The 12,083-nt window shown below is 41.7% G+C and overlaps 1 protein-coding gene across 1 annotated transcript in view; it reads left to right on the top strand.

Annotated features, from left to right (window-relative positions):
• The window catches only part of GABRB3 (gamma-aminobutyric acid type A receptor subunit beta3), a 224,800-nt gene that overhangs the window by 182,880 nt on the left and 29,837 nt on the right, over positions 1-12,083 (top strand). Inside the window, exons 5-6 of the mRNA XM_036839378.1 lie at positions 2,057-2,139; positions 4,744-4,881. Coding sequence (XP_036695273.1) covers positions 2,057-2,139; positions 4,744-4,881 — 221 coding nt within the window. The remainder of the gene's footprint in view (positions 1-2,056; positions 2,140-4,743; positions 4,882-12,083) is intronic.

Here is a 12,083-nt window from a genome sequence, read left to right on the forward strand (position 1 = left end):
TGTAATCCACTCTTTGGAATGATAATTGGAAGTGTTATGACATTTGGAAAGGACACAGTTTCATCATTGGTGTGGATCTTATAGCATATGTCTGCACGGCACTTGCGTGCTATTTGCAGAGAAAAAATTAACGTTGACCCATGATTGGCAAATAGGCCGACATTTTCCCTCACTGTTCTCAGTCATTGAAAAGTAGAACTTTCCTCAACCTGCTGCTTAACCCAATGCTAATAGAAGGACATGCTTTACTCCTATTCCTTTAACACCGGCACTTAGGTTCAGTGAGACAAGCCCAACATAATTAGCACATGACTGGTGTCTGATAGGTGTTTTGGAGCCGAACTTGCTTATGTTGCCTGAGTGGTAGAAGGTTTGTTGTGAATGTTCACATGGAAGACTGTCTATAGAAAGCTCAATACTGGGCTTCGAGAAGGGTGGAGTCTAGAATGTGGCTGGGATTTCAAGGTAAATCTAAGGATCTCAGGAGAAGATATTCTCACCTCTTCCTTCTTAAGATTCACCATTTAATGAGCACAGCCCGGGCCGCCATTTACACATCTTCCACATCAGCTCTGAGATGCTGCTCCCTGAGATGTGTCGTACATGTCCTGCAAGGCTGTGCGCTGTGGCCCAGGCTTAGCTCTGCTGTCTCCTAAACCATCAACTCTCTGCATTGTCTTCACCTCTGTTATGCTTTCTCATGCCTGACTCTCCAGTTTGAAAATGGCATCACAAGCCTCTAATTCATGAACTTGCAAGTTTAGCTCCATTCTCATCTTTAATTCATTCCCATGGAAGAGAATCCCTTTAGCTCCATTCTGCCTTTTAACTCAGGCCACATCCTATATTCTTGATCAACCAATGGTTGGCTGTGCTTGATTCAGGGACCCAGCCCAGTCTGGTTAGCTGGGACTGTGGTGCAGAAGGGGTGGGATTTCGAGAAAGAGAATAAAGCATGGTAACCTAATCGTTGCATTTTCAACAGAGGATTTGGGTAGGTTGGTTTCCCTAAAATGAGGCTTTTGACAGAGTAGGAAATGAACTTGACGTTTCTGGAAGTGTTTTATCTCCATGTACAATGGGTTTAACCATTGCACGGCAGAGGCTTAACTGTCCTTAGGCCACGATATAAATTATTTCCATGGCTGCAGCTGACCTCAAGGGAAGCTAACCCAATCAGTTTTGATTCATAATCAATAACATAGAAGCCAAATATTCTCTTTGAAAAGGTAGGTGATCTTGTGGTGAAAAGCCCTGGAGCATTAGCCCAAGAGGCAACTGTAATAAAATAGAATCAAGTAGAAGCTTGGCTCACATTTCCAGAATGCAGCCTGTGGATCAGGAGCTACTTGAACACTTTACACTGAAAGTCAAAGAATTCAATTGTAATCTAATCAATGTTGTTACCATAGGTAAGTTTTCTCTGTGCTACAAAAGTTAGAGCGTCACTAGACAAGGAGGCAGAATAAAAATTGAAGACAAGAGCTTCCTAAGAAACCCCTTTCTCTGCCCTTGATTATCCAAAGTCAGCAAGTTTGCATGAATAATTTTTTTAAATTAATTAATTAATTTTTTTGGCTGTGTTGGGTCTTCGTTTCTGTGCGAGGGCTTTCTCTAGTTGCGGCAAGCGGGGGCCACTCTTCATCACGGTGCGCGGGCCTCTCACTATCGCGGCCTCTCGTTGCGGAGCACAGGCTCCAGACGCGCAGGCTCAGTAGTTGTGGCTCACGGGCCCAGTTGCTCCGCGGCATGTGGGATCTTCCCAGACCAGGGCTCGAACCCGTGTCCCCTGCATTGGCAGGCAGATTCTCAACCACTGCACCACCAGGGAAGCCCAATAATTTTATAATTATATATGTATTGCTTTTTTGGATAAAGCTGGCCTACAGTATAATGAAAACTTGTCCATTTAGTATATATCATGAAATATGTTTAATCAGGTGTGCTTTGGGGAAGGGGTCCTACCTGAGGGTTACTCAGTGTTTATCTAGAAGCAGTTTTTCTGCTGTATTTCTCATTCCATCTTTAATATCTGCCCTCACTCTGTGTGTTTCAGAATCACCACAACTGCAGCATGCATGATGGACCTGAGAAGATACCCTTTGGATGAGCAGAACTGCACTCTGGAGATTGAAAGCTGTGTGTATCTGTATTTCTTTTTCATCCACTTTGTGTTTTAGGCCTTCTTATCATTATTTGGCATGGCATATATAATTTTCTTGACATAGTTTTTAATTATCCTAAAGATTAGAAGTTTAATCCTCCACTTTGCAAATATCACTTTCATGACAGAGAGAGGGCAAGAGAAAGAGAGAGACAGACAGAGACAGAGACAGGGGCTCAGTATAAAAGAGTCCTCCACTCTGATCTGACTAAGAGAGTCTGTTTGCTATGCTGAAGTAAAAGAAGACAAATGCTTTCCATCTCGACCCCTTCAGTGAGAAGAGAGCAGACGCCAAGAGGCGATCCCTCAAGATGTGCTTCATCAGGCACAAGTGGCTGTAATCCTGGGACCCTCTGCAGTTGGAGTAAACCTCATTTCCCATTAGGAGCTCAGCTTTACAAGCCAACTATTTCTACATCTTGGCAATTTTCTTCAATTTGAAGAGTATTCAGATGCCTTATTGATAATTCAGTGTTGAGTGATACTTCTCTGCGAGGGACGAGAGCTGCAGCCACATAGTCTAAGAAGCAAATGCCCTGCTCCCTGACCTGCAACCCTGGCATATCCTGATGTGGCTGCTGCCGTGTGTGTTCTCCTGACCCACCGTAGACTGGTTTATCATTAGCCTCAGTTGGATTTTGGGTTGTCGGTATTTGTATTGAATTTTGGGGGGATGGCAAATGACTGACTTTGCAGCGCATTTGATGCATGTATGGTGAGAAGTGAACGCCTTGGTGAATGAACACACTGGGAAGCTGCACCGGTGGCAGGCCAGTGTTTAGACCCCTCACTGTGCCCCTCACTTTCACACGGCATCACGGCCCTGCTTTCTGAGAGCTGTGCTTTCAGAAGGTGAGGGACGTGAGATCATGTGGCATGATGCATAGGATATTTAGTATGAAGGCTCAGGGGAAAGATGATGGTTTCCCAATAGTTGAAGGGCTACTTTAGGATGTTAAGTAGATTCTGTGTGGCCAGAGGACACAACTCCAATGAGCTGATGAGAGTTTCAGGAAGGCAAATTTGGGATCTAAGTGAGGAAGCAGCTCCTATTCCAACTGTGAGCCCTATTGAGTGGCGTTGGAGATTGTAGATTCTGTTTCCTTGATGTTTAACCAAGGTGGAGGATGGGGAGGAGGGTCTGTTGTCAAAGAGATTTCCTCAGAGTATGTGAGGTCCCTCCCCCTCGGAGAATTCATGATTAAAGCAGTTGAACAGAAGAGGGATTCTCCCAGTTTTCTGGTGACCTGACTACACACGTGTGCAAAAGTTTTTATTAAAGTCAAGATGCAAATGTATGGAAGAGTTAGCCACTTGAAGATCTGGATGTCTCGTTGGGGGGCATGTAAGCCCTGGGCACAGCGTGCTGATCTGAGCTGCAGCCAGAAGGCCAGAGGGGCTGGACTGGGTGGGCGAGGGAGTGGGTGTGGATGTACTTACAGCGCACACAGGGACCAGTCCTGTGGGTTCTTGGGGTCCTATTAAGGACTTTGGACTTGTTTTGCTAATTGCATTGGGAAACATTTGAGGGCTTTAAGCAGAAGAGTGACTTGGTAAGATGTGTGTTTTATTAGCGATCGCTGTGGCCGCCAGGTGAGAATGGAGTGTAAGGCAGTCGGAGGGAAGGGCGGAGACAAAAGGTGTGCCCACCGTGATCCTGGAGGGAGGACAGCAGATGGGACCAGGGGGCCAGCAGGGGCTGTGGGGGGCAGTCATCTCCACAGCTTTGGTCTATTTGTTTGTCTAATGTCAGATATTTAGTATCTGCCTCTTGTTGTGTTATATGTTCAAATCAAAAAGTCTTTTATATTCATAGACTATTTTTCTACAGGTGTGAGTTTTAATTTTCCTTACCGCTAAAGTTGACCTAATTCTTTAGAAGACTCCTGGGTGCTGCAAATAACATCAGACACTATTGTCCTATTTAGTCATTCTCAAGAAGCATTGATTAATTACTGAGCGAGCATGAGACCATGCCAAGAGTTGGCTTTGGAGCTATAATCTGGCAAATGACCACTCCTCTTTCTGCTGAGACCACTGCTCAAATCTCTAAGGGCCAAGAGGGTCCCTACAAAAGGCATTTCTAAGGATGGCCAAGCTCATGGCCAGGAACACCTCATGACACTGTCCAAAAATGCCTGACTTTATCAAACATTGATTGGTCAAATTCACCCTCAGTGTTTTAACTTTTTAATAGTTTTTGAGAGAGCTGCCTTTCCAGAATTCTTCATACTCAAGTTCTTACTTTTTCTTCCAACTATCTTATTCAGTGCTTTGAATATGTTTTTAATTCATTTCTGTGCAAAATCGAGGCCAGCCCTACCATTAGGCTTTGCAGACAGAACTTTGGTCAGAGCACTCTGCCGCCACAGTTTCTCAGCCTGGTTCAAATCAGACAACAGAGGTAACGAGAATATTTGAAAGTTAGTTCTTTGATGATGCTTCTTTTCATAGACAAGCACATCAAACAAATTTACTTCAAACATGGGCAAGCTATTACTTCCATTTTATTAGTGACAGTTTCTTTAGACAAAATAATGCTTCATTTCTGCCATGTCCTTGCCTCTCTCTCCTGGCAGATGGCTACACCACGGATGACATTGAATTTTACTGGCGTGGTGGTGATAAGGCTGTTACTGGAGTGGAGAGAATTGAGCTCCCACAGTTCTCCATCGTGGAGCATCGTCTGGTCTCCAGGAATGTTGTCTTTGCCACAGGTGAGTCCTGCATCCCCTCATACTCCCTGGAGGGATACTGGCTGCCTGGCCATGATGCTATCATTGTGAAATACCCTGCTGCTGATTCACAGTGCTCGGTCATCCAAAAAAGGACTATCATCAATATTTCATCATTTTCTGTACCCTTTTCTCTGTATCTAGAGGGGATGGATAAGCTTTGATGGGTAGGAAGGAGCACCTGACCAGGAGATGCTCTCTGTACTGGTTATTGAAGAGTTAAAAGACTGAGGGTGAATTTAACCAACCCTTGTTTGATAACATAAACAGCTTTCATTCTGGGCAGACAAGAGGCCACTGATGGCCTTGGAGGCAGGAAGGAAGGAGAGGGAGGAAGACCTGAGGAGGCAAGTGCTGTGCTGTCAAAAGTAAGAGACCTTCTCCCCACTTCTGGGCTGACAGTCAGCCCTGGTCCAGGAACCTGGGCACCTGCAGTTAGTGATGCCTCTTCAGACATGGTCATCTGCTCCTAATATCATCTGGGAGGCTGCCCTGGCCTGGGTTTCACTGTCATCTTTGTTTCAACTGTCCAAAGACAGAGTAGTTATCTTCTACTCTCCTGTCTATACTTGCTGAGGTTTTATTAAGTTCCAACCATGTCTCTCACAATGGGTAGTGCTTCCTCGGTGTTCTTACTGAATGCTGTGTTGTAGATGAGAGAATAAACAAAAGCACTCCGTAAACTGTAGGGTATTCTAAAGACCACAAACTCTGGGTGGAGAATTCTCAAGAAGGCAGAGCTGGGATCTCCCATCTTGGCTTTCTCCTGACAATGTAGCTTAAACAACATTAAGCCCTGGTCCTGTGCCAGCATTCATGAAGCCCATGGCCTGCACTCTCTGCCTGTAGCCTCTAGCTTGAATGCCTGTGACCCATGGCCACCTTGAATCCCTTCACCTGGCCACCTTCTACTGATTCTTCAGCTTAATTGAAATACTCTTCCTCTGTGAAGGTTTGGCCCCTGCTCTGCCCACACACTGCCTCCCCAGGATGGCTTAGGTGACAGCTCTGCATTCCTTCAGTGCTGCATTGACCACCAGTGCCTGCAACTTCAAGGCGACCCCTCCCATAGGAGAGGCCTGTCCTGGGCACGGCTGACCCCACTCCCCGTCCCCTCCTCGTGGGATACCTGCCATGCTGCGGACATGCAGCCAGTCCTCACTGGGCCAGTTTCTCTCCTCTCTACCTCAGCCTCAAGAACGAAGGGACGTGCAAGTAGAGACAGAAGCCTGAATGTTTAAGGTCCATCTTCATGCGGTGCCACCTTCTCCTGTGTTGCAAGACGTCCTGCAAATGTGCTTGCAGTCTCTGTAGAGTACGCACGGAGGTGCTCACCTCGGGTGGGCGGTGAGACCAAAAGGCACATGGGCTTATCATTAAGGAATAGTTTCCACAACCATGAAAATTGCCCTGTGATGTGTTGCAGAAAATGATTTATTGCTTTTAAAACTGGGTTTCAAACTGTTACATGCTCCAAGTGATGTGAGCAGAGGTCTGCTCAGAACGCAGGGATAGTCTTGTCTTGGTGTAGGAGTCCTGCCCATGCTTGCCTTTGTCTAGAAGAGTGCAGATAGGGTTGTTAGGGCACTGCCAGGAGGCCCTTTTATTGCATTTTCATGCAACCTCCTTGAAAGCCTGATGAGGCATCTGTGGAGAGTGTGGTGCTTCCATGGGAAACTGCAACCACATAGAATGGCCTTCCTGAATCCTCTTGCTCAAAAGCACTGGATCCACTTTTTTCTAGGTGCAGTCTCTGTCTTTCTTTTAACTATGTATATGGCAGAACATATCCTAAACACATCTGGAGAAGATACACACTGAAGAAATGGGGGCAAATACTTAAACTCTGCTGAGAGTGATCATGCCCTCAGAATGCAGTGTTGAGTCCTCTTTTCTGTGCTCACCAAGTTTCTGCATTCGCAGGGTGTCACCAGGAGCTCCGTATCAGTCAGTTATAAACCTCCCATCCTTCAAAGACCCTGCACTTTAAAATTATTCTAATTTGCTTACTTATGTAGAAACGTCATAAGCCACATTGTTACAAAACTATTTCAAAATTAAATATTATACTAATTTATTTTCCTTTACACAAGTGTTCTGAATTAATGAGATTTCAGTCAGTAAACTGGACTGAAGGATTCTCTAGCCTGAAAGAGAATTCTCAGAAAAGGGATTAGGAAAGACACAACACTCTGGAGGTTTCTGGAGATGCTCCTTCTCAGGGTCATGCAAGCGTAATTCTGTGGCTGGCCCACCTCTCCCTTGTCCTGCCTCTTTGAGGACCTTGTGAATGGCTTCTTGCTGTGGTTTCCCAAGAGGTAGAGTCCTAATCCATCTCCTGGGTAACATGAGGTTGCAGGCTGCAGGGCAGGGAATACATACAAAAGGAGTCATGAATATTCACTCAATGGCTGGCATGAACTAGGCATGGGACTGAACCCTGGGTCAGAGAGGGAACAGGGAGTGTCTGGTCCAGTGGGACTGCTCACAGCCTGCAAGCATTCAGCAGTGTGCCCTGGATGACATCAGGTAGCCTCTTACCTAGTGGGGTGTTTAGCGGGAATTGAGCCACAATAAGAGAGCTCGAGTTCAAGAGACAGTATGTACGAGGTTTAAAGACTCAGACCCTGGAGCCAGAACTGCTGGAGCTTAAGTCCAGACTCTGGAACCTTCTAGCAGGGTGACCCGTGGTGATCTCTCTGAAAAAAAGAGGACATTGATAATATCTATTTGGTAGGATTGTAGAGGATTACATGAGTTAGTATAAATAAAGAGCCTAGAATAGGGTGAGCACTGATTAGCTTTCATTAATTAAATTGTGTGGGTCCAGGAATGAGGCATATTTTGAGGAGTCTGAGAATAGACACTCCAGTGGCTGCCCAGAGCTTTAAATATTAGAAAATGTATGACATTATTCTCCTGGATTATTGAGCATGATGTAACTGACTCCTAATTGCTTATCTGAGGGTTTCCTAAGAATAGGGCTTGTTTGGGGTTCATATTTGTATCCCTAATACATATCCCAGCATCTAGCCCACTCAATAGTTTGAAAACTGCGTGGTTATTGAATTACAAGAGGAAGTTTGACTGTCATTATTAAGTATGTATTCAACCCTAATCAAATGAATCATTTCTGCAAAAGAGATACTATATAAATTAATAACATTATATGTTCAAATATTTAATGTACTAAAATATGATGTTTTAAAAGAAAAATCCACATAAAACATCTTTGTACTTGGGGAGGAAATTAAGTATGCCTTTGCCCAGAAGGAGGGAGCTTTGTTTCATGAGTGCATTTTAAAGAAATAACTGAGTTAGTTCACCTCAACAAATAATTATTCCATTTCTGCCATGACTCAGCAAATAGGCTTTAGAAAAAATATTTTACAACTCAAAAGAAAATGAAGTAAAACTTTATTACTCACTGTGATTTCTAACCATAACAATGACGTGCTACATTATAATTCATAGCACCTTGTGTTCGAGATTTTTCACTAATGTCCCTGGGAGACTGGTACTTGACAAATAAATTAGCCCAAGTTAAAGTATAGGAAAACTGATGTTCAAGAATGAAAATGATTTGACCAAATTTACACAGTAAATCTAGAAAAGACAGAAATTAATCCACAAGGTTCCTGACAAATAGGAAACCCTGATATATTTTTTGACAAAGATTTTAAAAACTAATATTTTTAAGCTTTATTTAAATGATTATTTTCCATACTTTTATATATTAATGTTATAAGGTTTGTTACACAGCGTGTAGCTGTTGGGATGACAAACAATGTCTACTGTGCCTGTCCACGGCATCTGTGTCATTCCTTCCCTTACCTCCCGGTATTAATTGGCTGTACATTCTTTTTTTTTTTAATTAAATTAATTAATTTATTTATTTATTTATTTTTGGTTGCGTTGGGTCTTCGTTGCTACACACAATCTTTCTCTAGTTGCGGCCAGTGGGAGGCTACTCTTCCTTGCAGTGTGTGGGCTTCTCATTGCAGTGGCTTCTCTTGTTGCAGAGCACAGGCTGTAGGCACGCAGGCTCAGCAGTTTGTGGTTCGCGGGCTCTAGAGCACAGGCTCAGTAGTTGTGGTGCATGGGCTTAGTTGTGCCACGGCATGTGGGATCTTCCCGGAACAGGACTCAGACCCGTGTCCCCTGCATTGGCAGGTGGATTCTTAACCACTGTGCCACCAGGGAAGTCCATATGGGCTGTACATTCTTGATGAGCAGTGCGTTTATGCAAGTTTCTAAAAACGGATGTCAGGATTGGAGGCCGCCAAATTCTTAATCCAGGGACCTAGAATTGATTCATCCAATGTCTAGAAATCCTTAATGGCAAGAAATGTGCCTCTGCCTTCCAGTCCATCCTGCATTTTGCTGACAAATTAGTAGCCATGTAACACTCTTTGGTTTTTTTATTTTTTATTGACGTATAGTTGATTTACTATGTTGTGTTAGTTTCTGGTGTACAGCAAAGTGATTCAGTTATATATTTATACTTTTTCATATTTTTTCCATTATGGTTCATTACAGGATATTGAATATAGTTCCCTGTGCTATACAGTAGGACTGTATGTAGTAGTGTGTATCTGTTAAGCCCAGACTCCTAATTAGTCCCTCCCTTACCCCCTTTCCACTTTAGTAACCATAAGTGTGTTTTCTATGTCTGTAAGTCTATTTCTGTTTTGTAAATAAGTTCACTTGTATCATATTGTAGATTCCACATGTAAGTGATATCATATGGTGTTTGTCTTTCTCTGTCTGACTTCATTTAGTATGATAATCTCTAGGTCCACCTATGTTGCTGCAAATGGCATTATTTCATTCTTCTTTATGGCTGAGTAATATTCCATTGTGTGTGTGTGTGTGTGTGTGTGTGTGTGTGTATAGATATATAGATATCTATAGATAGATAGATAGCTATAGATAGATAGATAGATAGATAGATAGATAGATGATAGATAGATAGATAGATAGATATAGATAGATAACCATGTCTTCTTCATCCATTCATCTGTGGACAGATGGACATTTAGGTTGCTTCCATGTTTTGGCTATTATAAATAGTGGTCATGCAACACTGTTTTCATGAAGCAACTTTTCAGCTCCAGAACCTGTGATGACTTGCCTTTGCCTGCAGCAGCAAGGAATCCAGTCTCCTTCACCGTGGATCCAAGTCTAGCTCTAACCTCTCCTCTTCAGTTTAGCTCACAAACATCCCCAACACAAAGCTTTGTTTTAGTTTCTGCATTCAGGTCTTCTCTCCTCCACTCACTCCTGCATGCTGCCTAAAGACTTTTGCTCCTATTACAGCCCACATTTGATGTATTCTCTTCCTCTTTTTTCTATTCATATCCAGTACATTCATCAATGGACAGTTGAAACACCAACACCTCTGATTGGCCTTCCTTGAGCATCTCTGCCAATTATCCTTTTCCTTTGAAAAGCTTCGAGTCACAGTCTGACTGTATCATTCCTCTATCAATTGTCATGTTATTACTCTCACTCTCTTATATATCTGGCATTCATTTAAAATCTTCTGAATTAATTCATTTGTTCATAACCATATGTTCAGGATTCCCACAAAATACTGAAACCTCAATTACAGATTCTGCTTGAAAGTCAAACAGAGAAGAGAAAAAAGAAAGCTTTCATTAGGTCCATGGTATATCATTCACTATTTAAATCCACTGGATTTCTTGGAAAGTCCTGAATCTATTACTAATATTCCTTCTTGATTCAGAGCTGTATTTTTTAAGGAAAGAGTTTATAAAGTGAATACTCAGATCATTCTTTAGCACCTACAGTCTATAGAATTAAGCCAAACCTGAAAACATGCGTGGGGAAGTCTTTCCAAGAAGGAAAAGGGAGACCAGATTAAAGAGGAACAATGAAAGAAGGGAGCAGCTTGCTGTCACCTAGATGTGAGATTACCTGATGTTTCATTTCTGCTTTAACCCTACAAATAAAGTATGTTTTTACTGCACAGATTTCTACTTTAAAGTGTGATCTAGTTTTCTATGACTCATTAGTGGTTTATGGTTGAATTTCAGGAAATACTGAAAATGTATTTTTAAAAATAAGTGCAAGTTGAGATTAGTCTTTGAAATTCTTTTGACTGAAACCTAAAAAGATATTGTCCTTCTATACAAGCTTTGGGAATCGTGTAAGAAATTTTTACTGAACTTAGCTTTTAAACCTGTTCTAGATAAGCAAGCCATAATTATTTAAATGTTGGGGTTTGAAAACGTCTTTCAAAAAAACTTAGCAAAGCAAATATTATATCATTATTTTCTGCTTACTGAAATTAAGCCAGTGACTCAAGCAGAATCTCAATAAAGGAAATATTCTTTTATCTAATTTCTAATTCTTTTATCTAATTTCTACTTAGTTAAACATAATAAATATACATGTGTTGCTGAAGTATTTGGGATGTGCCAGAAATATCAAGCTGAATGACCTTAAAGCAAACAGATCTCAATTCTTTAAGAAATATGTGAAAATTTTGCGTAAATTGTCAAACATCAGTTGGTGAACCTTCTAATAGAATGTAATTAATTAAAGCAGACACTCCTAGGAAGATTTAGAATTTTTCTCATGCTTTATTTTTAATACAAAGACTTATAGATTTTTATGACTTTAAGGATAATTTTTATAACTTTTCTGTATATGTACATACAGAAAAATATTTAAAATATAAATATGGTACTAAGTGAATTATCAGAAAATGAAAATCGTGTAACTGCCATCAGGTCAAAAAGTAGAATGCTGTGGGCACTCCCAAGATCCACACTATGACCCCTCCTAATTTCTTTACATTCCTCCTTCTCAACGGAAACCACTATCTTGTTACAGTATAGTTAATTTTGTGTTTTTGAACTTTATTGAATGGGATAGTAGAGTTTAAATTATTTTGTGACTACCTTCTTTAACTGAACATTATGTTTGTGAAATCCATCAGTATCACTATGGTTCATTTATTTTCCTTGCTATACTACTGTGTAAATACACCACAATTTATTTTTCCAGTCTACTGCAGGTGGAGATTATGAGTAATGCCTCTGTGAACATTCTTGTACTTGTTTTTTTGTGAATAAATGCTCACATAAATGTTGAGAATATACTTAAAAGTGTAATTATGAATGTTCAAGCTTAATGATTATGCCAACCTGTTTTCC

Source organism: Balaenoptera musculus, chromosome 2 (assembly GCF_009873245.2).
Source record: "Balaenoptera musculus isolate JJ_BM4_2016_0621 chromosome 2, mBalMus1.pri.v3, whole genome shotgun sequence".
NCBI lineage: Eukaryota > Metazoa > Chordata > Mammalia > Artiodactyla > Balaenopteridae > Balaenoptera > Balaenoptera musculus.